Source organism: Numenius arquata, chromosome 3 (assembly GCF_964106895.1).
Source record: "Numenius arquata chromosome 3, bNumArq3.hap1.1, whole genome shotgun sequence".
NCBI lineage: Eukaryota > Metazoa > Chordata > Aves > Charadriiformes > Scolopacidae > Numenius > Numenius arquata.
In genome coordinates, this window is record NC_133578.1 from 29,695,283 (window position 1) to 29,721,237 (window position 25,955).

A 25,955-nucleotide genomic window follows, 5' to 3' on the forward strand; every position below is an offset into this window, starting at 1 on the left:
ACTCTTGCTCTCTGTTTCTGATATAGTGCCTGCACAACTATTTAAAGAGGTGTTGCAATACTCAGATTTGTTCATTACATACACACGGCATCTCCACTGGCCTCTTACGTAGTGGTGGAATCGGTTATGTTGGCAGAATCCTAGAAGTGCAAAGCAGCTTTGGCCTTTGAGCTGAAGGAGCAAACTGGTACCTTTTTTCCGTTCTTGGTTAACATTTACTAGTAAAGTCCATTTCTTGTGCTGGAGTTGCTGAAGTACTTAGAGCATTCCAGTGCTCGAAATACGTACATTTGCCAACACCAGCTTGCATGTTTCTGTGGTATAATCAGATCTTCAGTCACAACTTTGCTGTATCGTAGCCAAAGCCTTACCGGCATGAAGGGAAACAGCAATACTTTTACAGTGAGTGTGTGCTACCTAACGGTGGTGCTCTTGCTTCACCTGATAAGCTTCAAGCGTTATGTTCTTTGTCTTTTTGAAGCAGCGTGGACACATGGTTAAGGTATTACAGTGATGAGATAAAAAAGGCATTACAGTGATAAGGTGAAAAGAAACAATGTGCTTAAAACAAAAGTCACTGCTCAACTTCGTGCGGAACATGCAGAAAGATGAAGGAAACGGCAACCAAAGAAGTGTCACAGTAGTCTGGCATAGAAAGCAGAGAGAGCTGTTCTGCATTTCGGTCTCTGAAATGCAGCGCATGCAGAAAAACAGATTTGATGCAACTGTAAAATGTAACAAGCAGAACAGAGTTCATCTGCTTGACTGGATGAGACGTTTGTTGTGCCACCTTTTTGGATCTGCTACTTTAAGGTCTGTACAAATTCATCTGTGAAGCAGACTGGTCAGAGCCATTCTGATGTTCTGAGCTGCCCGACTGACTCATGGTCCCAGCCTGCACTGGAGGAGGTCTAAAATGCTGTGTGCTGGAGAGTCGGGTGGTGCTCAGAGCTGTGTTTGGGAAAGCATTTGGTGCGGTTCAAAGCTGAAGCCCTACAAACCAAGCTAATGCAGTGTCAGCTGCAGCTCTCACCTGAGCTGGGAAACTGCTTCCTATGCTTCAGGCTTTTCAGTCAGGTCCTCAGTAGCAGGTACGTAGGTCCCATCTCTACAGGGACAAACACCAGACAGGGAAGTATACTGTCTTCTTGGGTGCTAGCAGCCTGGACAGAATCAGCCACCAGTGGGCACAAAATGGCATAGCATGTTACATTAAAGTAGCTGATCACCCTCTTTCTGTTTTTTTTTTAACACCTTACTAGTAGGTGGATACTTAAACAATCAGAATGAAAGTGTAGTAGTTTGCCATAATGACCACCTTGCTTATTAAAATATCTTGCGGTATGCCATCTCTAATTTAAGTCATTACTGTCACCTACAGTGATTCATAGTTCCAAGCAGTAGCTTGTACAAGCATGTAGCTGCTGCCACAGAGACTTCAGAGCTGTGGGTTTCTTGAATCTCTACATCTGCTAAAAAGCAGTTGCAATATCTGAAATAAACCCAGGTTTCTCAGGTGTCCAATTCACATAGTAAGGGAGATCTAATCCTCTGTTTTGTGCATTACAATCTGTATTTAGAACACCATTCTCTTCTCTCTCTTGAATCATGCTTATTAAAATTAGTGGGAGACTCACAACGAAGATCAGCAATAATTATTTTGCTCCTGTAATTGTGGGTTTTGTCACTGCGTGGATTGTTTGGTGCAAAAGGTGCAAAATCCCCCTTTTAAAGCAAAACAGATACTAAACAGATGTTTTTAGCTGACCTGCCAGTAAGGCTAACAGGAGATGCAAGTGCCCTTTCTCTACCATTTTCACAGTCTTCCTGCAGACCCAGGAACGTGTGTTTCTAACCTTTATTCACAGTCAGAACACTGTAAGTGCAGTGGCTGGAAGTCTTTTCTGAACAAGAAATGAGGAACAAGAAAGCTGAATATGGCTTCATTTCATACAGCCCATGGGTGTATCTTATTAATGGATGGAAGCCAGATATTTGCTGTGGTGTTTAACTCAATAAATTCCAAGGTATTCCAAGGGTGTATCCAATCTGTAGCAAGGCCAAGGTTCTTAACCCTGTGTAAAGTGAAAATAGGTAATTAATTAATTTGCTGACGGAGGGGAGGATCTTAGATCAGTTGAAGGTTCATTAAAGATAAAGCAAGTATAGGGCTTAGAGTAATTATGTAGCTATGACTTAAAGACAGTGGACTCAGCTGCACAGAACAACCTTGTATTTGACTAGATTCTTGTATGAAGAGGCAGCATACTTTATTCTTGGGCCACAAAGTCTGAGAAGTAGACCCCTGCAAATCTTTCCCTCACTCTGAGCTATGAAATACTGGACTAAAGTATTTGTCCTGCTAATCTCAAAGAAACAGATGCTGCCTTTTATGATTCCTGTTTTTTACATGCTGCTTGCTGTTAGACACTTTGACTCACAAATCTTACCTTATTACAAAACAGTAAAATGCCATGATAAAGCTGGCTTATCTGGTAAGTTTTTCCTTGAGAATAATGCATATACTTTGAGAATAATGCAAATCCTTTGAATTCTCCAGGTCATCTGAGGGATATCCACATACAAAAGGGTGACAAGCTCAGATCATTGTCATATATCACACAATCAATAAGAAAACATTTTGAGAAGGATTTACAAATACTAGTTAAATAGCAAACTTCACTGGCTCAAGGATGATGTTAAGCATTGCAGGATGTGTGAACAGATCTAAAATGAGAGCAAGAAACAGGAAGGCAGAAGATGTAGGCTGCAAGGGTCAAGAAGGCTCTTGCATGAACAGAAAATAAACTAGTACCATCTGAGCAAAAATGAAACCAAGTTTGTGATGTAATGCAGAATGAGAATAGTGAGTGTTGGGAAAAAATTGTTTCCATAAGCAACTGGATTTGCAGACTCTGATGACTTGTAGTTCTCTCCTGCTTCGTTTTGCTTATGTCTAAAAACACTTTTGAGCCCTAACTCCAGCCTTCTCAGAGTATGAGATATTCCAGCCATTCATTTACAGGAAACATCCAGGAACTCTCTTTAAAACTTCCACTTTGCTCTCAAATTGGCCAAGACGTTCAGAAGTGACTGGGAAAGAGGGACTAAAAGTACATTTCAAGAGTTAGATTTTTGTTAAGAAATCAGAATCTAAATAGACTAGAGCTTGGAATTAGAGAATGAAAGTCTATTTCTCAGGTATTGCAACTGTTTCTGCTTAGGCAAGAGGTTGAATAATGCTTTGTATGCAGAGACCTAGAGATGCGGCTCTGGTTAATTGCTAAAATTAAGAAAATACTGAGACTTCCCTCTAATGCTTTCTTCCACCTCCCCACTCCCCCACGTCCCCCTTCTGCCATCCCCTTTCCCCTCAGGGCATTGCAGTAGGTGTTATTTTACATTGCCATTTGTTAATGTTAAGGTATTCTCTGTGCACCCAAATCTCAGAGCACATAATGAGGTTCCAGTTTCAATACCTCTTCACTGACATTAGAATACCTGAATTTAAAAAGAATTGCAGGTGTTTTGTAGATATCAAAAAAAGGTGGAGCATCCACTCCTAGGCGAAATTTGCTGAAATTAGTTATTTCAGAACAAAAGCAGAGCCATGGTTATCTGTTATTCTCTACATGCATACTTTTAAAGCAATTATGGTACCAAAGCATAGGTTTTACTGAACATGTAATCCTGCGGTTTTGTTCTTCGCTAGTAATCACAGTGGCTTTAGTAGTTTTACATTGTTCTTCTCTTACAAGCAATTCAAATATAAAGGAACTCCAAACTATGTTTCAGATCTATCCTTCTAGTGGTAGCAGGTTTTTTCCTTTTTTTCATTATTTCTGGACAACCACAGTATAAAGTGAAAGTATGAATGTGGTGGCAACTGTAAACAGACACCCAGGAACAAGAAGGAGAATCTGTCTTTAAGTCTGCAGCAGAAGTCCTTGTGTCCACAGATAACCAGTGAGCTTCTTGTTTCATCCTCTTCCCTCTCTCCCAAAATGCTCCTATGGTATACTCCAGTAACATTGTTGCCATGGCACCCATCAAAACCCAGATATGCTCTTGCTTTATGTAGCAAGATGCAAATTTTTATAAATGGAATTTCTTTTCACTTTTCACTGCTATAGGTAAGGAACTCTATCCATATCTCCAGACAGAGACAATTTACTGAACGCTCTTTGTGTTCAGCTCTTTGTGTTCTTCCTGAGAACATGCAGTAGTTTATGCTTATCAGTTCAATCCACAAAGGGCACTTGGTAAGTTTTCTTTATTCGCCTGTTCGATTTCCATCATACAGCTTCCGCTGCACATAAGATGTCATCTGTACACGACCACCCTTTAGAAACATGGGGAAGTGTGTGGGGAGTGTGTGAAAAGAGGGAGTGGCCCATCACCTGGTTTACGTTAAAGTCAGGGCACCACAGCAACATACACCAGCTGAGGCTGGGGCTCTGTGACTTCAAAGGAGAAAAATTGAACTGCTACGTGAGCCTCGTTTTCCCGTTCTGCAGTAGGGAACAGCTGGTGAATCAGAGTCTGACTGCACAGAGGCTGGTGTAAATGGTGAGAATTGTCACTGCAGTCTTGATGTGTACTGACACAGATGAGGTGAGATTCAGGAAACATACAATGGCTTGTTGTGGAGTATAACATTTGTAGGTTAAGACGTTATTGCACACAATAGCTACAGGGGGAGGAGAGACCAAGCATGGAGCCCACATTTGAAATGTCCGTCATGTAATAAAAGACAATTTAATCTTTTTAAATATACATATCGAAGACCAATACTGGGGGTTTAGTTGCCCTTTGTGCTGACTCAGCAGCTAGATATCAGCTTTAACAGAACAACAGATGGTTCCTTGACACAGGGAATTCTCCGGAAAATACAAAGGCCACCTAAGCCCTTCGTATACTGCGGTTTATGAGGCAAGAAGAGGGTAAAGACTGCTATTGAATTTGTGTCTGATGTTTTAGAATATGCTCCATTTTGCCAATGAACGATTTGTCCCAGGGACACATCACCTTCTAAATGAATCTTCAGGCTGGGCCACTTCTGTATAAATGTAAGGAAAATGACGGAGATCTGAAAAGTCAAGCTGGCAAAAAAAAAACCTGTTTGGAAATTTGCTCTGTATCAGTCTATGGTCAAGGAACAGTACAAAATGGTGAATGCTTCACTGATGTCAGCAAGAAGACTTCTTTCTCAGTAGGCAGTACTCCCTCCAAAAGGTAGTACTGAGGAGGATGAAGGTTGGTTTGATTTCTGCTGATGCAGAATAAAAAGAGAACTTTCCAAACTTTCTGCTGCTGGTGGTAGGTTTGCTATTCATTTACTGAATCTTATAATTCAGTATTTGAAGGGAAAAAAAAGAGAATAACAATGAAGGTATCAAAACCACTCTCTCTGAACAGAGGATAAGATGATTTGACATTAAGGAATTCGGCAGAGACATGGGAAATCTGAGTTCAGCTCCCTGCTTGCCACCACTTATCTGTTTGCTCATGGGCAAGTCACTCAGGAGGTTCCCGTGGCGCACCCAGAGTCCTCGTGTTTGCACCCATCTTGGTAGTGCCGTGACTCAAAGGAATGCCCTGTTTCGTAGCAGGGGCACAGTTGCAGCACAGCCAGGTGTCTGTGTTCCCCACCTGTATAATGGAAATGTCCCCATGTTGAGTTGCTTGGATGTCTAAGTTCTGCCAGGCAGAGCTGGTTGATATTTCAGATCCACTCCTTGTCCAAATAGTAACAGTTCAGCCACGAGAGTGGAGAAAGTCTTGGCTAATTGTGAAAGAAACATCTGCCTTCACTGAAGAACCCCAAAACTTGTGACCAATGCAAGCCACATCAACAGCCTTACTGCAAACCTGCCCGGCCCTGTCACAACTAGCAGTGCAAAGATACACTACCCAGTACTTTCCACAGATACTATTAGCAGCTACTATTTTTTTACAAAATCAGACCCCAAAATACAAGCTGTTTCTACTGCATGTCACATCCATACATACACAGTACACTCCAAATCCAGCTTATAAATTGTTTAAGGCTTATTTGCAAAAATACACCAGAAATTCTGACAGTAGTTTACATTGAATGGATTTGTTTCGCTCAGACGACATCTGCTCTGAGATCCTTCATCAGGTACTCTTGGTTTCATTAATAATCACTGAGATTCCTCAGGGACATCATAACCATTTTTAACAGATCCTCATGCTAGTTGAGAGGTTTGGAGTATTACTTACCTTGCATGGCCATATATACATAGCTACATGCATGCAAGCAATACTGTTATGCTCAGTGGTGCTAGTATTAAACAGAAAGACAAGTATGTCTATCACTGTTGATAGAACAGAGGCCAAAGGTTAGTATGAACATGTTTTGTAGCTGCAAAAGCTAATTACTTACATTAAAGGGAATATAGTGTATGTTGTTTGGGTCTAAGAAATCACGTGCAAGAATATTCACATCTAATCATAAAGTATTTTAGTGCTTGTAATAGAACTCATTAAAAGTGATGTTGGTTATTCTAGAATACAGTGCAGTAAGCTTGTTTGTTAACCATTAAGCAATAACAGAGACTTATGTGCTGTCCTGTAGAGTTCTGCTAGTAGCAATAAAATAATACTAGTTTATTTACTTGCAGAGGTAATTATTTTATTTAAAAATACAAGACAGGCTTTTAATCCTATTTGACACCTTCTTTAAAAGAATAACATTGATTTGACAGCTAAAGGTTTACAAAAAGTTTTGTTTCTTCACAAAGTCAAGGGTTCTTGCTTAATTCTTGCCCACTCAGAACACCAATATAGGATCAAACACTTCTGAAAATCCTTTTCCCCTGAGCAATACCTTTGAAATCATAAGTTCTAATCATGTCATCAGAAGATATTCTTATGAGGGAAAGTTTTCAGGAGTAGAGAATGTGAGTGAGAAAATCTAACTGGTCTTTCTCACAGTGGATTCAAGCACATTAAAAGCTGTCAGCAAATTGAAACTATCCTTTGATCAAACTACAAGGGCAATATTTTGCAGCCAGCTTGTATGTGTGGACTTTGGGTTCAGCAATTTATCATTGCACCTGAAATATACTACTAGTATTTTTTTTAAGTTAAATTGCACAATTCTTATGCAGACAATTTTCCCATAGGAACTGTGTTTACACAAGGACTGTAGGGTTTTGTGTACAACTCCTTGTAAGGGTAACCATCTTTAACTCCTAGAACTGAACCAATAGTGTTTGTTACCTTTTAGTAACAGGTGGCAAATACCATCTTGAACTCAGATTGTATGGTAAGGGATGACGTCAAGGTTCCTTAGCAGTGACATTTTGCTGTCTAAAGGATGAAGGAAAAATAATCACCCAGGCCACCTGTTAGTAAGGAAAGACAATTCACTAATAACATTCTCCTTTCCTGGTTAAAGAAGATGGTGCCTGAGGAAGCTGCTTTGCCAGCCTAATTAAACCAATACAGATTTTGTCAGCCTGCTTCAGCCCACTTCCATAAGGAACTGCTTTCTGAACGGGTGCTTGAAGCTCCTCCCTGATAACAAAGCTGTCTAAAAACTGCATCATGGGTCTTATGGAGAAAAGGCAGGCGTTATTTCCCACACTGACACAACACACTGATACTTCCAGTTTTGGCTCAAATTATGTGAGTATGCATGTGTACAAATGCTGTAAAAACTATGGAGAAATCTTTGAAAGTATCTGTAAATGTGTATCTCTTGAAATTACTAGATCATGTACTAATCATCAAATTAGTTCCACTAAGCTAAAGCTTAAGTATCCTATGTCACTTGATGATCTGCAGGACACTGCAGTAATATAATTCTAATCTAGTGTATGTTGGCTGGAATTGTTTCTGGTTTAAGATTATTTTAAAATCCCAAATGTAAGGTTAATGGGGTGTTTTCACTGTAATCTCAGAGAAAGAGAGAGAGGAAAACTCAGCAAGATGACTAGAGGGGAATTGTTATAACTCAGCATAGCTTCTGGTATATTCCCACTTATGCTAGGATTGCTGATGGAGCTAATGAGGCTTAAGAACAGTTAGCACTGTCAAATCAAAATGAAGTTCCAGAGAATTTCAGAAAAAAACTTTCTCTAACAAAGCTGTGAAAGCTGAAGACTTGGCATACTGAGAGGAGCAATGATTCACATTAGAGGCCACACAACATACTGCTGTACGTTCATATGCTGCAGAATCAAGACCATATACTTAATATTGTAAAATGAATTGGAGTATTTTGAACATTGCTCAGAAGGACAGAAATATCTTTTACTACTCATAGAAAAAGACAATACCTATAGAATAAACTATGCCCTATGACAAGTCAAGGGGAAACAAAACTGTCGATTCATTATGTGCTTCCTCTAAGTATGGCTACAGTGATAACCAGAGGATATTTTAGTAAAACAGCTGAATTATCCACCCTCCTTCTTCAGTGGAGCAGAAGACTAGGATTTAAGGCACATTAGTCAGCATGCTACTGTATTGACCCTACTGAGTGATGATTCTATCTTGAATACATACCATGAGTGTTCTGCAGCCGTGAAAGAAGAGATTTACTGGAGATGGGTTTCTCAGAATCAAGGTGATGATTTAAAAAAATCATCATGTTTGATCATGTTGAATTCCATCTAGTTCTAGTTTGGTTTAGTTCAGATGGACTCAGTGTGGCATTTAGCTGTGGAACTGTGAGAGCTTAACATGATGAACTGATGTTTATGGAGACACACAAGTGCGTAAGTTTTTTGTCCTTTTAATAAGCTCTTTGTCCTTGAAAATTACATGCAGTTCAGTAGGAAATCTGGGTGCAAGCAGCTACCAGGATCAAACTCACTGCTATATGATAGTTGTTTAAAACGTGGTATGCTTCAGTATGGAATCTTTAAACAAAATAGTTCTAGCTTGCAGCTGTTTCTACACAGACCGTATGCAGATAAGTCACAAATAGCTGAGCATATGTGTGGTGCAAGGTTAAAACAATAACAAGCAGGTCGAATCATTCAAACACTGGAAATCACTTTGACTCCAGGCCAAAAGCTTAGCTTGAGATGATATCAGTATGGGATAAAAAGAGGATAAACTAACAGGCTTAGCAGCCAGCTTGTTGAAGTCAGCATATAGTATCTATACTTCCAGCAGGAGAGCAGATGGTCATATATTTAAGGAAGCACCAGACAGAGAGTCAGGAGATCTGAATTCTATTCCTGGCTCTGCAGCAGTATTCCTATGTCACCTTGGGGAGTCACTTTTTTCCCCTTTTTTCTTAATCTTTTAAGTAGTGGAAATAATATTTGCTTGTCTCACAGGACAGTTGAGAGGCTAAACTGATGCTGAAAAAAATGCTCTGAAGCTCTAAGAAGAACGTATGGAAGAACTGCAAAGTAAACTGGTTTGGAAGAAAGGACACCACATGGTTTCATATGGCATGTTTGTGCCATATGTTTACAACCTTTCCTCTCCCCAGAATGTCCCATGCCTTTTTGCACACAGTTTTCAAGGAGGGATAAATGGATTAAGCTGCCTTCCACATTTGCTAGAAAAATAAGCAGCTGCCAGTAAGAACCTGACCAAAGAACAGGCTTTATTACTGACAGAGACATTTATGCCCAAGAGGGCAATAGGTTTGTTGGAAGTTAACTGTTTGTCCCAAGATATTTTTGCATTGGTGGCAGAATAATGTCTCTAATGGCTTTTATTCTGAATCCAGCAGTGCTGCTTGCAAGCTGAACATTAAGTACATACTTAAGTATTGTCTTTTATGAACAAATCTTCTGCTGAACTCCCAAAACAAGTCCATTTTTTAAATCAGTGAGAAAAGTCCACAATTATTTCACAGGACTTTTATCTAAAGCCCATTAAAACCAACTAGGCTTCAAAGGAATTTGAATCAAAGACTTAGCAAGCAACTGTCATTTCTTCTGAATCCTATGCCCATTAAGCAAAATGACCCTATCTATCTTCATAACTATTTGGCATCATAGAAGTAATGTTTTCACCATAGAATAAACAGTTTCTGCTTTCAGTGTTGAGGTGTAAGCTTTGGGCTGGAGTTGAATTTTAGTGTATACCATGATTTGCTCCATTTGTGCATGTCTTCTTTGCAAGAGAAAAAAAAAGGTTGAAGCCTCTTGATTTTTCCTCTGTGCCTCCATTTTTCTTATTTCTTAGAAATATTTCTAATTTCTTAGAAATTTTTCTTATTTCTAGATTCTGAATCCCTGTCAAGGGACTGAACCCCAATTCAAAGTCAGCTTTGGTAAAAGGGCACAGACAAAACTGCAGAAGTCTTCAAAACATTAGTCTACCTCATAGCAGTGGAGACAAAGGAAGAAAAGCAAAGGTTATCTGAGCAGATGAACTGGGTGTCAGTATGCAATACAGTCTTCCAACATGAGTTTGTTTTTCTGATGCCTCACAAACAGAGCTGCCTCTAATCTTGTGAACTGGACTGCCTTCAGCTCTTTTGGAAGTCATTGTGGGTTTGGTATCTACACAGAGGGAAATATCCATCATTTCCAGGTTTGGGCTGTTGAGCAGATTATAGCATGTAGCAATAAAATGGAAAGGGTCTGGTGTGATTTATGAAGAAGAACATATTCTTCTCTTGCATGCAGCCTGGTTTTGTGAGAACACACTTTTGAGATAAGCTGGTCCTCTTTTATACTGGGACTGTTCTGCTGCCTGTTTCCTTGATGACAGCCTTGGTAGTAATGTTAGAAGACTTCATACTTTGCTGAGAAAGATTTACAAAGATATTATAATTGCAGTTAATGTCCATTGCATGTGTACACAAACTGACTTACTGGACTATATTCACCCCAAATCCATGTAGTTTTCTGCATTAAATCACCATGGGATAGCTTTAATCCAAGAGATAATCTAAGTGAAACAATTTCTTTCCGAAGAACTGTTCTGTATTCTAATTGTAGTCTATTAAGGAAGGAATTCAACTGTTTACTCTTGATATATGAACTAAGCAAGAAATTAAATATTTCAGATACTAACCAGCCCACTATTTTGAGTATATAACAAAAAATGCTCTTTATGACAGTGTAAAGTTGATAGTTTGTGGCCAGAGACTGATCTGGTCCAACTGAAAGTGGTTTAGATGAGACTGTGATGTCCCCGTCTTTCCCTTTTACAGAAATGTTGGTTGTTCCTTTCATGTCCTCCTTTTGGCTAGGCAAGTGACAGAATTGCAATTAAGAGGTCAAAGAAGTGCTCCACAAAGACAGAAACAGAGGAAGAAAGAGAGCAAGGATGGAGCTTGTTTTACCAGTGTTCTCTTGTTCCTCCCATCGCTGTGATTCTTATAAACTAATCTTCACTAGTTGCCATCGATCTTGCAGGTAACATTTTCTCCAATGACTACAAAATTTGTCACATAACTTTTTCAAAGATTTGAAGGTATCATACAGAAAAATCTTCTTAGAAGAAGCACTCAGTGAGAATGTTGCTATTTGTATGTGTTTGTGTTTAGAGGTGTGGAACAGAGAGCTTGGAGAATTAAGAAAAAGTAAAACTACTTAAAAGCAAAGTTAATGATTCAACAAGGGCAGGTTCACTTCCAGGATAAGTCTGGTTATATATTATAATTGTACAAATATAGTGTTCATTCCAGATCTATTCTCCTCCTCTCTAGTCCTGCACTGTCAGGTCTGGGTTCTTTGCACAAAGATGTGGCTTTTTCCTGGGATCATCTTTTCTCTGGGGATGCTAATTCCTGGAAAACTCAGCTTGAAATTGCGATATGACGGGTGAGTGTGAATGGGGTATCATGAAGAATTGTGCATGCAGTGAAATTTCCAGGAACTGTTCATAACAATTACAGCCTGAAAACCTGGAGATAGGGTTACTAAGCTGTAGGCTTTGTAAGATTTGGAAAGAAAATACAAAGATGGGAAATGAAGAAAGACTGAACCAAATCCAAGCCAACAAAGATATGGCTGCAACTGTAGGAGACACAGAATGCCCCTCAAATGGACCTCAGGATGCCCTGCTTCCATTAGCTGAAATTCATTTGTCTTAGCCTCTTTCATAACGAACTTTGAAATCAGATGCTGTAGGAATAAAATGCTTTTTCTGAGTATAAAGTGGGGGGATGACTGAGCAAAATTATATCCATTAATAAAAGACAGCTGAGGTTACATGAAAAAGATGGTGTCTTAAAAAGCAACTTAGATATTGACTCCCTGTTGGAAATCAGTAGAAATAACAAAAATAAGCTAATGGAGTTGGTCCAGACAACCATCAACCAAAAGTGTTCAGAGAATGAGATTATCACATTTTTTATTACAGATTAACGTTTTTGAAAACTATGAAATGTCTAGTTTTTCTGTATTCTCCATTCTCAGTTCTGCTTCGTAAGAAAATGAGCGATATAAAATTATGCTGTTTTCCTATCTAAACTATTTTTTTTCATTCATCCTCAACTTTACAAGGAATGAAAGGTCACTCTGCCTTTACAGCAACTGGGATTTTCAGGACGGGCAGAAATATAGTGTGGAGGCCAGCTATCCACACATAACTTTATACATGGAATTTTCTAAAGTGAACAGAGAAAGTAGCCCAGTGCTGAATGACTCTAGACTAATTATATCCCTTGAATACAGTTTTAAAATGGAGAAAAAACGAAGCAATACCTACTGCAAGTCCTTCATAGTATACCTGTTCAACAACTCTCCTGGCAATTGCAGAACATACAGAGTCACCACTTCTCTCTTTAAAATGCGTTATTTCACTTGGATAATATTTAGTCTTCAGATTTGTATCAGGGACTCAGAGCCTGTCAATTTCACTGGAGAGAATTCAACAGACCCTTGGTAATGTAGTGTTCATTTGTCTTTCTAATTGCTGTTCAGGGCTGAACCTGTTGAGTACGCGCATGGGATTTAAAAACACACTTAATAGAATGGTCAGTGTGACTTTGGGTGGGCAGTACCTGCATAAAGATGAAATTACTAGTAAAGCCCATTTTCACTGGTCTTTTCTCTGTTCAACAACTTAAATGAAATATCTGATCTATGAGCATACAAGGAAACACAGCTTGTGCTGAGAAAGTCCTTTAACTTGGTAAGAAAGCTTAACTGTAGCATTTAAAAAACTGTTGTTCTCACATGGTCACATGAGCTGACTTTGCACTTCTCCACTGAGAATTCTAGTCCATAATCGTAAATGACTATGTGCTTTCTAATCTTAGTTTACTATTAAAAATGATTTGTCTCCACACTGGCTATTGTAAAAGGTTTATCAGTAAATAAGAGCTGGCCATCTGGCAGAAATCTGACTGTCTGGCATTTCTTCCATTTGGTGTAATTAAGACATAATGTCAATGAGGATAGAAAGATATTACAGGATATTGTTTCCCTTCCTGATAGACAAAGAGCAAAGCAAGCCCAGGCATTTAGAGAGAATAAACTCTGAACTGCAGCTGAGATGTTTATTCTCCCAGCAAAGATGTTTATCCTGCATCTACAAGGTTCTATTACAAAGATATCATGGCTGTTGTAGCAAATTGTTAGCAATGCAAATGTAATCATTTTGCCCCATAGATAAGGGTGTTATATGTTAACAGCATCTCCTGAACCAGTAGTAAACAGCCCATTTTAACTATCAAGTTCTACATTTTTCTATCAGCAAAGGTGATGCATTCAAGAGAGATGTAAAAAACCCCAAATCTCCCTATTTTTCAGTGGGTAAAGTGAATGAATAGTGAATTCTATTTGCATGTATATTAAGCTGATAATTGTACATTTGTGTATGGAAGCACAAATGATAGCAGTTGCAATTCAGATGATGACAGCATATTATATTGATGACCATAATGATTCACCATACAAGGCTTTTGCAACAAGAATTTCTGTTACAGAAGCTTTAAAATGTAAAATGTTCTTTTTTTGTATGTGTCCTGTAAAGGGACCAAGGCCCACTGAAGTCACTGAAGGAGATTGTGAAGCAGTGGTTATTGGTTACTAACAAATACGAATATTTCTCAGGTTCCTCATTCTATCACACAAACAGTGCATAACTGCTATCTCACCTTTGAGTAATGCAATGTAGTCGTCAAAATCCACTCCTCATTATGAAACCCTTTCATTAGAGATGTCACACTTGCTATCAGTTCTGGAAAACTGATCTGAACGAACACTGGAAAAGAATTAGAAAAATAATTACAAAGGTTTTTTTAAATAGAACATACAGATTTGCTTTTTTTGCATGTCCAAGCATTTTAATTTGTTCTTTGTAAACTTTCGATATTTTTTTCAGATTTAGCCTGCAGTAAATTAAAGTGTCATGGGGCCTCATGAAAACATATACTCGGACACTGGATCTGTATGACTTTTCTAGAAATAAAAAATCATAGATCCTGTATTAGAAATTTTTGTTTCCTGTGAATTCATTAAGAATATGCAATTTGGAGACCACACTACCCACTATTTGTGGAATAAATTGGCTATTCTCATGACAAGTAGTTTGTGAACATCTCAAGCTTTTAGCAATGTTCATTTATCATGACTACCTAATGTTCTTGCATGCTCAAGTAGATCAGCAAAGCACCAAGTCTATCTGGCATAACTGAATAATTCCTGACCAGGAGAAAAAAAAAAATGACATCTTATCAAATAAATAGTTTATTATATATTATCGATGATCTTGTTTTGGCCCTGGTCCTGCAAAGGCAGAAACAAATACCAGGGCTCATGCAAGCAGCTGACTTCAGTGAAGCTGTTATGGTGAATAAAGAATTATCACTGGCAAGGAAGCAGAGTTAACCTAATGCTCTAACAACAGAAAACCCGCATCACTTACTTCTACTTGCAGCTAAGACATTCCAGGATTTCATCACTCGGATATGCTTTTATTGGAACAGCACTCAGTTACATGCTCTATCTTCCTTCTACATAACAAAATATCTCTTTTTGACTTATGAAATCATGGATACTTTAACAGACATTAAAACTGGTCCTGTTTCTCTGCTGAATTTCCAGGGATCAGGTGTTTCATATTGTGCCAGAAACATTTCAGCAAGTCCAACATCTTCAGCATCTTTGCAGCACTCTATGGGTGAGTAAAGATAACCATGTGTACCCAAAAAGCAGACTGGGGTCTTGGACTGTAAAACAGATCTCCATGTAACTTTGAACAGGAATGAAGGTTAAAGTAAACTTGAAAAAGCTTTACCTAACTTTTTTTTCTTAGTGTAGGGTGGAATTACCCTTCCACTACCTAAAGGCATTTATGGGAAGAAGTCAGTTACCTTGCATGGCTCTGTGAAGGAACTGCTCCTTATCAGTGGTGCCTGAGTCAATGGAAACACTAAGCCTGTGCTGCATGCTCTATGAACAGATGGTTGGAGAATAGTTAAGGGGAGAATTTGAAGCAAAACTTCTTCCAGTTATTGATATGAGGCTACTCTATCATAAATATATTTTCTCATTCTGCAAAAAGAGCTTGATTTGTGCATTTCTTTCTTCTCCTCTGCACAGCTGGATTTGTGGAAGCCCCAGCTGCCTGAAGACATCCGGGCTGGAGAAGACCTGCACATACGGGTCCCAGCCTCTCTGGTGCAGGAGGTGAAAGACAACTTAGATCATCATATGATCTCTTACAAGTACGACCCCTAATTTCCTGATGGGGAAGGCTGGTTCTAAGAATCTGTGCTATCATGAAAGGACCTAGCCCTTCCAATGAACAGTCAGCAAGTATTGACGATAGGACCCAATCTTTTTTTCAAGTGGCTCCAACTTCCCTTGACCTGCCCAATGCACAGATGCTAGATACACCTTTGAGTTTTAAAGGCACATTCCCCCGTGCCCTGTTTATTCACCTTCCAGCTAGCCTGGACTGTGAATTTGGAGCTGGGATCTGAGGCGACCCCAACTGTCTTCTTTCCTGCTGTTGCCTTCTCAGTGGCAGAGGATGGCGCCCAGAAGTATGACTCAGTTTTTTATTCTAAAGTCAGGAAGCAAAACTTGGTACAACCTTACAGGAACATGCTTTGCTCTTGGAAAGTATGGATACCTGAACACAGGTTCCCCCCTATTTTGGAAATGCCAAAGGTTTAACCAGTGTCACTGCACAGAAGCAGTTTCTGTAGCTCTCCTTTTCCCTTCCCTGTCTTTTGTTCCTCCTCTGGTTTGGAGAAGAGACCTTTCAAAGTAAATATTCAGCCAGTTTCTTCAGAGCTGCAGTTTTCTATCCCTATCCTGTCCCCTGCCAGGCTGGTGAGAATTTCCTGGCACCATCCAGCTAAACAGAGACATCCCAGCCTAGGACAAAGATCTCAGTGGAAGTCCCTACTGAGCACGCAATTGGGAGCCACAAGCTGCAAATGACCAATGATGCTTTTATCACACCTACCCAGCCACACATTTTCACTAACTGCCTTGCTTCTACTGCCAACCAGAAGATCCAATCCAGATACAAAGAGTGTTTATAAAGCCAAATGGAATTAAATAAGGTCTATTCTTCACACAGTCTCATTCCCATTTGGAACTGACTTTTTCAGGTAACCAGTAGTTAGCTATATTTCATATAAACAATCCTGTAGTCATTCAGGGCTGGTGACAAACGGCCAATGGGCATACACTGACATTTACCAATCAAAGATAAGTTAAAGGAGGATTGGTGTCACTTCAAAGCTGTTTAGAGTTAAAGCTGATCTTGACATCCTGCATCTTGCCTGACAAATTCTTTTTAGTAAGTATGATGCCCTGACAACCAGAGATGGAGACAGATAAGGTAGGAGCCAGTACAAATGATCTAGCATCAGGTTTAGGTATTCATCACTTAGACCACATTCCAGAAGATATTTAACCTCTTACTTATATCTAGTCTCTTCATTTGCTAAAGTTTTCGACTGATTCTAGTGGAAATGTAAAGACTAAACTGAAGCTAACTTAATGTCATTTTTTTCCGTCCCCTCCCCCTCAGATTAGGGCCAGAACTGTGTTCACCTTGTGTAGGGTCCTAAAGAAAGAGGTGGGTAATTTAACAGTCAAGCTGAAATTTTGGCTTTGTATTGCAAAAGGGTTGAGATGAGTATGGCAATGTTAGAGTTAAAGTTCCTATAACAGATTCAAAGCAGGAACCACCTTTTAGAAGGCAGTTGACATGCAAGGAAGGTAACATGACTGTTAGGTATATAATGATAGAGACATAAATGACAAATTATAATCAGGACATCAATATTCTGACTGTGTCATACTCTGGGATTTCAATTCTCCAGAGCTCTGATAAGGCATTTTGCATGTGTGGTTTCAGTTCATGGGAATTTGCATTGCCTAAATTTTAGTTTGAAGTTCAGATGTGAATAAACATCAAAGCTCGGAGTGAAAGTCGGCTGTTACTACTCTTACAAGTTTCTTATGTGCAGTTTCCAGAAATGCCCATGAGTGCTACTGTCAGCAGAATAGCCTATTAGCACTTACAGTGTTTGAAATCAACAATGCTTAAGCTACCTTTGCAATTGTCTTATCCGAAGCATTTACAATGAGCTCAGATTTGTAACAGTGTTACAAGGAACTGATTGGATTGAGAAAGCACAGTGCATAAAGTCCTCTGAAGCCAAGGAAAAGGTTTTATTGACTACCTTAATCATGAAAGCACGCCTGTGCTGTATTTATTTCAGAAGTAATTTGTAGCTAAAAAGCAAGAAGAGCTTTTTGAAGGAAAGAGGGAGGTTGTTCTGACTTTTGCAAATTCCAACAAATACTTCTGTGAAGTCTTTGCAAATTAAAAATTTCTCCATAAATGACAATGAAACACTAATCTTAAATTTTTCACTTTTCCCTCCTTTTCCCAAAAGGTGGTATTTTACAGTTTTACCGAGAAGCAGCAGCAGTGAAGAAAAGAAAGCTATTGAACATTTTTGGTAGAAAATTGACAATCTTTAAAAAAAAACCCAACTGGTAAAATTGTTACTTTATTATTAAAACCCAGTGAAAATCTCAGTATTTTGAAATTTCTCTTACCATTATGCTGATGGTGATTTGCCAGGCAGCCCACAACAGAAGGGAGGGCTAAATCCTTTCATTTGTTGATGTAAGCAATGTACCCACCATGATAGTTCTGCAGTAATTGTTAGGGATTATTTTCTTTTCTATCTCCCTTTTTCCTCTCCCCTCAGGGTCCTAATACCTGACGTGCAGGAACTTATGGATCAGAGCATGCCAAAGGAGAGGAGCAGTGACAGGCAGGTCCCAGAAGGTTATGTCTACACCCAGTATCATCCAATGGAAGAGGTAAAGAGGAACCCAAGTCTGCTTGCTTGCTTTGTTGCTGCTATTTTGTAAATATCACAGCAAGCAACTCTGTGCTTGCAGAAAGCTCAGCTGGAGTCAGTGGAGCTCTTTATTATGCTTTATCATTATCTCTAGCATTTATTCGTTTAGGCCCCAGTATGTTTGATGCTGAGCCAAATGCGAAGTGCAATGGCTACTGCATCTCTGGAATCCCAGTGAGGAAGAAGAGGTGAACAGTGGGAGGCCTGTAGAAAGAAGTAACTTAAGGACAAGTTTTTGACACTTTAGAAGAGAATAATGTCATGAGGGTGGGGCAGTGAAGACTTCTTGGTGCTATGTTTCACAGACCAGTGAGTAAGCAGAGCATGGTGATATTTTCCTCCTAGACACACAAAAAGAGTGAGAGAGCAGAGTCAATCCTCACATATACGTTGTTTGAGCTACCCATTGGGGATGACTGCTGCTGAACTCAGGTGTGAAGAATCAGTACTGATAGGGAAGAGACTGTAATATTGTTTTGAAGATTTGGTGGTGTGACTCCACATCTGGTGAAGTAAACAGAAAGATGCCAAAAGGACAGGCATGTTGAATGAGAACCAGGACAGAGTATCAGTGCTGTATTGCAGTGATGTTATCTTTTAGCACCCAGTGAGATACGACCATGCATTTGCTCAGAGGCAAGTGAAAGGCCTTCCATGAGTGTTAAGTGAGATCACAAATTGAAATAAGCTCTGAGGAAAACATTGCTTGTCTAAGCAAAATAAAAGGCCTTAATCTGGAAATGGAGGTGGGAAAGAGAAGGAAACTCTCACTTTAGGCCAAGAATTCTTTGTGACTATTTCAGATTTATCAATGGATGACTCAGATCCAGAAGAGCAACAGTGAGCTGGTGACTCAGCACTACCTGGGGAAGACAATTGAGAATCGAACAATGTATTATCTGCAGGTAAGGGAGGAGCTTTCTTAAAATGAGTAAGAGGCATCTTCACAGAAAAGTACACAGGAGAAAACAGGATTCAGATCTTTCCTAAAACAGTGCTCATCCCAGTTCACTGAAATAATAGGAAATGGTTTTACTCCTCTACACTACAGTAAGATTTGCCAACTTTCATATACACTGTCACTATAACCTTGTTATTATGCAGTGAAAACAACAAATTTAACTGAAGTCTTGTTTAGAAATACTAATCAAGCTGAAACTAGCTTGGCAACAGCTGTGTGTGAGGATAAAGAGTTTTGTTTCGTTGTTTTTTTTACTTATTGCAGCATATAGCCTTTCTGCTAGGAGTATTCCATGACATTTTTTATCAGACTCTCTAGTAAAAACCATAGTCTTATTAATTGGTTTAGTTATCGTCTAATCTGTTCCTATTGCTGAGTAAAATTAGATTCCCTGCCTTTTTTTGTTTCCCTTCCTGAAAAAAAAATAATCTCAAAGTAAGAAAAACCAGTCCTGTGAATGACTAATATAAATGAAAAAGAAACTAGTTTATTGACAGTCCTGCTCAACAAACACTTTAAAACTCTTGCCCTAAAATACTACAGAGATGGGTTTATTAGGAAGGAGAGCTTGTCATAATGATATCTGTAATAATAAAAATCTCAGATGGCTCAACAACACATCAAGGTACATCCTTTTCTTTCTGTGTTATGGTAGGCTGTTTTAATGTAATGTAAGTTTTCCAAATGATCATTTTTACACTCCCTCAGATCAGCCAACCATCAGATAAAACCAAAAAGATCATTTGGATGGACTGTGGGATTCACGCCAGAGAATGGATCTCTCCAGCCTTCTGCCAGTGGTTTGTGAAAGAAGTGAGTCCCCACTTTTCCACTTAGATAATAAAAAAACCCATATCACTTTGGATACTTCAGTTCTCTTCTCTGTTGTGGCACCAAGAATTATGCTTTTTCTGTTAAAATATGATTTTCAAAATTAGTAAATAGTACAGATACCTGTGGAGAACTAAGTGCAAATCGCAGTCTGAGAGGAATATTTGTTAGTGCATCATTTCCTCCACCTGAACTGATTCCAAAGCCTCTGAACTTGATAGCAATCTCTCCATTTCCCACAGTAGCTTTTGGATCAAGCCTCTCTGCATCACAAATCCACAGTCTCCCTGGAATAAAGCAACCCGAAGATATGGTATAGCAATGTTCCACGTGTACTGGCACACAGTTACACTATCATGCAGCCTTCATACCTGCAAAACTATATCCATGTGACTATATACTGTCTTTTTCTTAATGGCAAAAGGTAGATATCTCCACATATCTGGAGATCAAGCAGATCTCAGATACCATGATGATATTCAGGAGTGCGTGATTCCCTGATGATAGTTCTAAACTAGCTCTTTCCAGCGATTATAACTAGATTCTCTGCTCAGTCCTCTGTACTTTTTCTTTTCAGATTCTTCAAAATTACAAATCTGACCCAAAGATAAGCAAATTTCTACAGAATTTGGACCTCTATGTCTTGCCAGTCCTCAATATTGATGGCTATATCTATTCCTGGGAAAAAGTAAGTAGTGAAAATCCAGGAACTAGATTGAAAGTTAGATGTGTCTAGCATGATTTGTTAATTTTAGATGCAATCATAGCAATTATATTTAAACAGAGAACAGTGACAGAATCATTACTCACACAAATCCTCTCATGGCAGAGAGGTTTTGTTTCTTCTGGTAAATCAGCAGTCACTTGAGATTATGGGGCTAAAAAATCCTAGCAAATGTCATGAGCCTGGGGAAGAAAGGACAAAACCACAGTATCAATTGCTTTTGGGTTTCTGAGGATGGACTTAGTTCCCTGATAACAGCTCATGGCTTGGTTGATGGACTTAAGCATGTCTGGAAGAGTCAGTCATTCTTCACAGGAAAAGTCAACTGCCAGATGGGTCTAAGCACCTTTGCAGCATGGGACAGGAGAAGAATTGGTCAAATATTGGGCTATTTGGTTTTGAAATAGATGTGCCCTCCCAAATAATGTTCCTTTTCTGATATGGAGGATAATGCAAAATGTTGGTCTTCAGCTACTCTCATCTATCTTACAGCCCAGTCAAAACACCTTTTAATGCAGGACCTCAGCATGGCCTAATAGGCTCAGCCTACCACCATGTGGATCCTGCTGGCTCCCAGCTGGCTCCCCGGCAGGTTTGGGGCATACCATACATTGCACTTGGATGCATGGGTAATTCAGCCACGAAGCTCATACAGGCAGTGCAGTGAGGTCTGCAGAGAACTAAGTGTAGCAATGAGTATAGTAGGGAACCAAGGAGCAGCAGCAAGATTAGCTAACAAAAAAGCATTAATCTTTTTTAATTTGAAACAAACATAAATTCAGCTGTCATCTCTTGGGCACAGAGGTATCCCTCACAATGCCAAGTCTTTCTTAGGAGTGCAGCACTGCATGGAAGCAATTGAGTACTACAGAAAAATTCTACTTTTTTTTTAAAGCTCAGTGGGCTCATTTCAAGGTGCATGCAGGCTTGTGTAATATGACAGCCTGGCTGTAGTAGATAAAATGTTCTATCACTAAGCTTTATCACCCTTGCACACACAGTTGCACTATTACAATGCAAGAGTTACTCAGAATGCGGACATCTAAAATAAAGGAGTATTTACACCATATTATCACTAGGCCCTATGGATCATTAAGTTGTTATTATGTAACTGCAGTTACTTTTGTTTAGGATCGTCTGTGGAGGAAAAACCGTTCTCCCCATATGAATGGCACCTGCTATGGGACAGATCTCAACCGAAACTTCAATTCCTCCTGGGGCAGTAAGTTCTAAGTATTTCAGATCAGCAACGCAAGTGTAAAGCAAGAGTAATAACTAGTCTCTGAAATGAGGTGAGATCCTATATGAAAGGAATACTCATCTTGCTGTCATCAAGACATATGTAAAAATAAAAACCTGGTTTATAAAAATATTAAGTCATTGACTTTCAACTAGCATTTATTTTTGTGAGCAGAAAATTGCTGCTTATATAACTATACCTCTAATTCACTGCAGGAGCAAGCATCAGCTCTAGGCAGCAATGTTAGGAGTTAGTCACTTAACAGCCAGTAGTTGTCTATGCCATGAATTTCAAGGAGCGTCTCTAGCTTCCCTGGCAAGGTGGTACATTGTGGTGGTGTCAGAGTGTTTTTGCTGCAGTCAGCCTCCAAATCTGCGTTAAATATTTCAGTCTTGTAGAAAACCTTAGTTTCTACCAACAAAGTAAAATGTTAAAATCCCACTGAGCTGTCTAGTCTCCCTGCCCACATAAACACACACCTTAACACTGCAATGTAAATTTCCCTGTTGCCTCTGAACTGGTATTTATATGTATCTCCATTGATTCACTTTTTGTATTCCTCTCCAGGTATTGGTGTTTCTTATAACTGCAGCAGTGAAACTTTCTGTGGATCTGGACCAGAATCAGAGCCCGAGACAAGAGCTGTGGCTCAGTTAATTGAAAGGAAGAAGAGTGACATTTTGTGCTATTTAACAATTCACTCCTATGGACAGTACATCCTCACACCATATGGCTTCACAACTGAACCTCCAAGTAACAGTGAAGAACTGGTAGGGCAAAACATTCATCTTGTACACTTGTAGAGAACAAGTACAGGCAGTATACTGCATGTGGCACAAACCTATTTGCCCTCTTGCCTTTCCTTCAGAGGAGCTGGGCTTATTCAGGGACTTGGCTCCCAGAGTTACTGCCGCTCCTCACATTTCCCACACAGTGAGGACAGGCTATGGGCTGGCATTGGCTCCCCTCCCTTGCTCAGCCACAAAAATTGGAACCATCCTGTATGGAGTTTAATATCTACATTAGCTCTGTGTATTCTCTGATTTACAAATCCTCTCACGTCTATCTAATAATATATCAGAGCTCTTGGCTTCTATTTAACGCTGCTTTCCTGTCCCCTAAACAGAACCTCTTGTGACACTGATTTAGTGTTTCTATGGAGGAAAAGTGAAGTAACAAGGAAAAGAAGTAATAAGTAACTTTTCTTTAAAGAAAGCTTCCTTTGAGGCAGGTCTCCAGGGCTTTAGTTATTCATTTCCCTAATGTAGGGCTGTGGTCTCTGCATCTTTCTTGGTTTGCCTGTTGTATGTGCAGTATCAGCAAGGTTATTTGCCTCAGAATTAATCCTAATCCTTCATATTAAATCAGGAAAATTGAATTATTATTCTTGCTGCATACAAGAATGCATTTGCACTTGAGGATGCCAGCACATTATATACACATGGTTGTCAACGATTGTGTCCAGAAAGGGTATTCCAAACATGTTCACTAGGAGAATGGGAGCAAAGCAGGCACCTGCTTCTTGGTTACTTCTTCCCTCAGTTTCTCAGTGTTCTAATTTGAGTTCATTAACATGTATATTTATGAACATTTCAGTAGCTGGAGCACTAGTCTAGAGCATGAGGGACTTGGTTTGGACTTCATATGAGTCACTGAAGAAGTCATTTAGTCTGTCTATGGCTCAGTTTCTAAAGATGGTGGGATACAGAGTCTATGGCAATATAGTAAGTGTAAAGGATTAATCACTGCTGTAGTCAGCATGCTATACAGCATAGACTCTAACTCTCCAAAATACAGCCCCCTAGCTTTACAACAAAGCAAATACTTTACCTAATAGCAGAGTAATTTTCAAAATTTTAATATCATTTTCATTAAAAAATCAAGAACAATTTGCCCAAATGTTTGTAATGGGTTTCTCTAAAGTCCTGAATTTATAATATCAAAACTTAAAACTGATCATATGTAAATGTAAAGCTGAAAGAGACAAAAATTTTGGCCCACTCAAAATAATGGTTGAATGTACTGGTACTCATGACAATGCTGTTCCTATTTTGAATTTATAGATGCATGTTGCAGAGAAAGCAGCTGCTGCTCTGATGGGAAAGTATGGGACCAGTTATAAAGTAGGATCAACCTCTTCAATTTTATGTAAGTTTCTTTATGTTTCCCTTTGATTGCTCTATTTTTCAAAGAAGAGAGTCACTCTTGTGTCACAGGAATCAGTAAGTACTCTTTTGCTGAGTTTCCTCTTTGAGTAATATTTAATGGGCTGGTTCATTGGAACATCTAAGCAGCAGTCATTTGAATACAAGATAACACTGTACGTTATAAAGCTGACTGCAGGAAGGAAGGAAGCATTGATCAGAAGCTAGTTCCTACACGAATTCCTCACAGATACATCACAGGGGACAGAAGGAGACTGGTGATACATCATCCTGACCCTGCTGAAGTCAGCAGCAAAACTCCTATTTGTCTTCACTGGAGTCAAGGAAAAATTTAAATCCCAATCAGGTCTACAGTTACTCCATCAGACATTATCACACGGCAGCTGCTTGCAATTCTGCGTGAAATATGTCGGTTTCAGCCTTGTTCCTAGTGGAGTGGAGAGCCACATCACGACCACACCATCACAGCTGGTACTACTTGACGGCTTTTACGTAGAGGACTAGAGGGCTCTAGAGCCTGCCTGGTAAACTCAGTCTTTTCCCAGTAAGCAATAAGTCATGCCAGTCACTGAGAAGAGTAAGCAGTTGGCTCCTGTACCCATGTGGTTTTGCGTATTCACAATGTCTGTTCACATATGTCTCACAAGTCACCTACTGCATGAGCAATGCAGTGTAAGTACAAGGTAACTTGTCCATGCCCAGGACTGCATTTTGCCAAGGTTTGTACTTATACTGAATAGGTAAGAAAAAATATCCATGAGGCATATGAACAGGGAGTAGCCAGAAATTTTTCAGACTCAACCAAAGTTACGCTTAAAAACAAATATACAAAGAAACCCCAGGCAGTGTCAATGTAGGAAATGAAGTACCAAAACAGACAAATGGCCAGTCCATCTTGTATTCCACACTAATCACAGTAAAATGCTACAAACACAGAATCCCTGGAACTCATCTCCTGTTATTGTACAATACCATCTTATGGAGGATTGTTTCACTTAGGAAACTCCATGAAAGACTTTTAGTATAACTAAGAATTGTAGCACCTAGAAACTCTGTTCTCCATGTCACAGTGATATACGATTGCTGCTTAGTTCAGGGATTCGGGTATAATCTTGCATTAACTATAGCAAGAAGTATTTTCAAAGAACTGTGCTTAATACATATATCTCCCCTCTAATTTTAAATTCACAGACAGTAACTCAGGCTCCTCACGGGACTGGGCTCACATGATTGGCATTCCTTTCTCCTACACATTTGAACTGCGAGACAACGGTACTCACGGATTTGTTCTACCCGTTGACCAGATCCAGCCCACGTGTGAAGAGACTATGTTGGCTGTGACAACTATCATAGAGTATGTTGATCAGAAGTACTTCCCCGGTGGGGCTGTGATGCTGACCTCTGGCAGCCTAGGCCTGAGTCTTTGCCTGAATGTTCTACTTACATGGACTGCTTCTTAAAAACAGTTTAGAGAACTCAGTAAGAGACTCACATGCAAAGTACAAAGTCCCTTTGAAAAGACAAAATATCATGAACAGAGGAACTAAATGTCAACTATTTCAATAAAGGCTCATCCCACAAAATAACGAGCATCCACTTGCATTCTGATAGCTGTGTTTTAGGGAGGGAGAAAAGGATGAAGAGTTGTGGCAATTTCCCAAGCTTCCCTTGCTGGCTCTGCAAGAAGCCAGCTTGAGTACACATGGGGACAGAACACTGTTACTCCCTGGTTCTTG

General features: G+C 39.4%; 1 protein-coding gene across 1 annotated transcript; it reads left to right on the forward strand.

Moving 5' to 3' along the window:
- The first annotated feature begins 11,691 nt into the window (after positions 1 to 11,691).
- On the forward strand, positions 11,692 to 25,679 carry CPO (carboxypeptidase O). The gene is made up of 11 exons (XM_074145691.1): positions 11,692 to 11,771; positions 15,003 to 15,078; positions 15,501 to 15,625; positions 18,143 to 18,257; positions 19,102 to 19,203; positions 19,968 to 20,072; positions 20,668 to 20,778; positions 21,946 to 22,036; positions 22,622 to 22,824; positions 24,118 to 24,202; positions 25,411 to 25,679. The coding sequence occupies exons 1-11, from the start codon at positions 11,692 to 11,694 to the stop codon at positions 25,677 to 25,679; spliced, it is 1,362 nt and encodes a 453-aa protein (XP_074001792.1).
- The last annotated feature ends 276 nt before the right edge of the window (positions 25,680 to 25,955 follow it).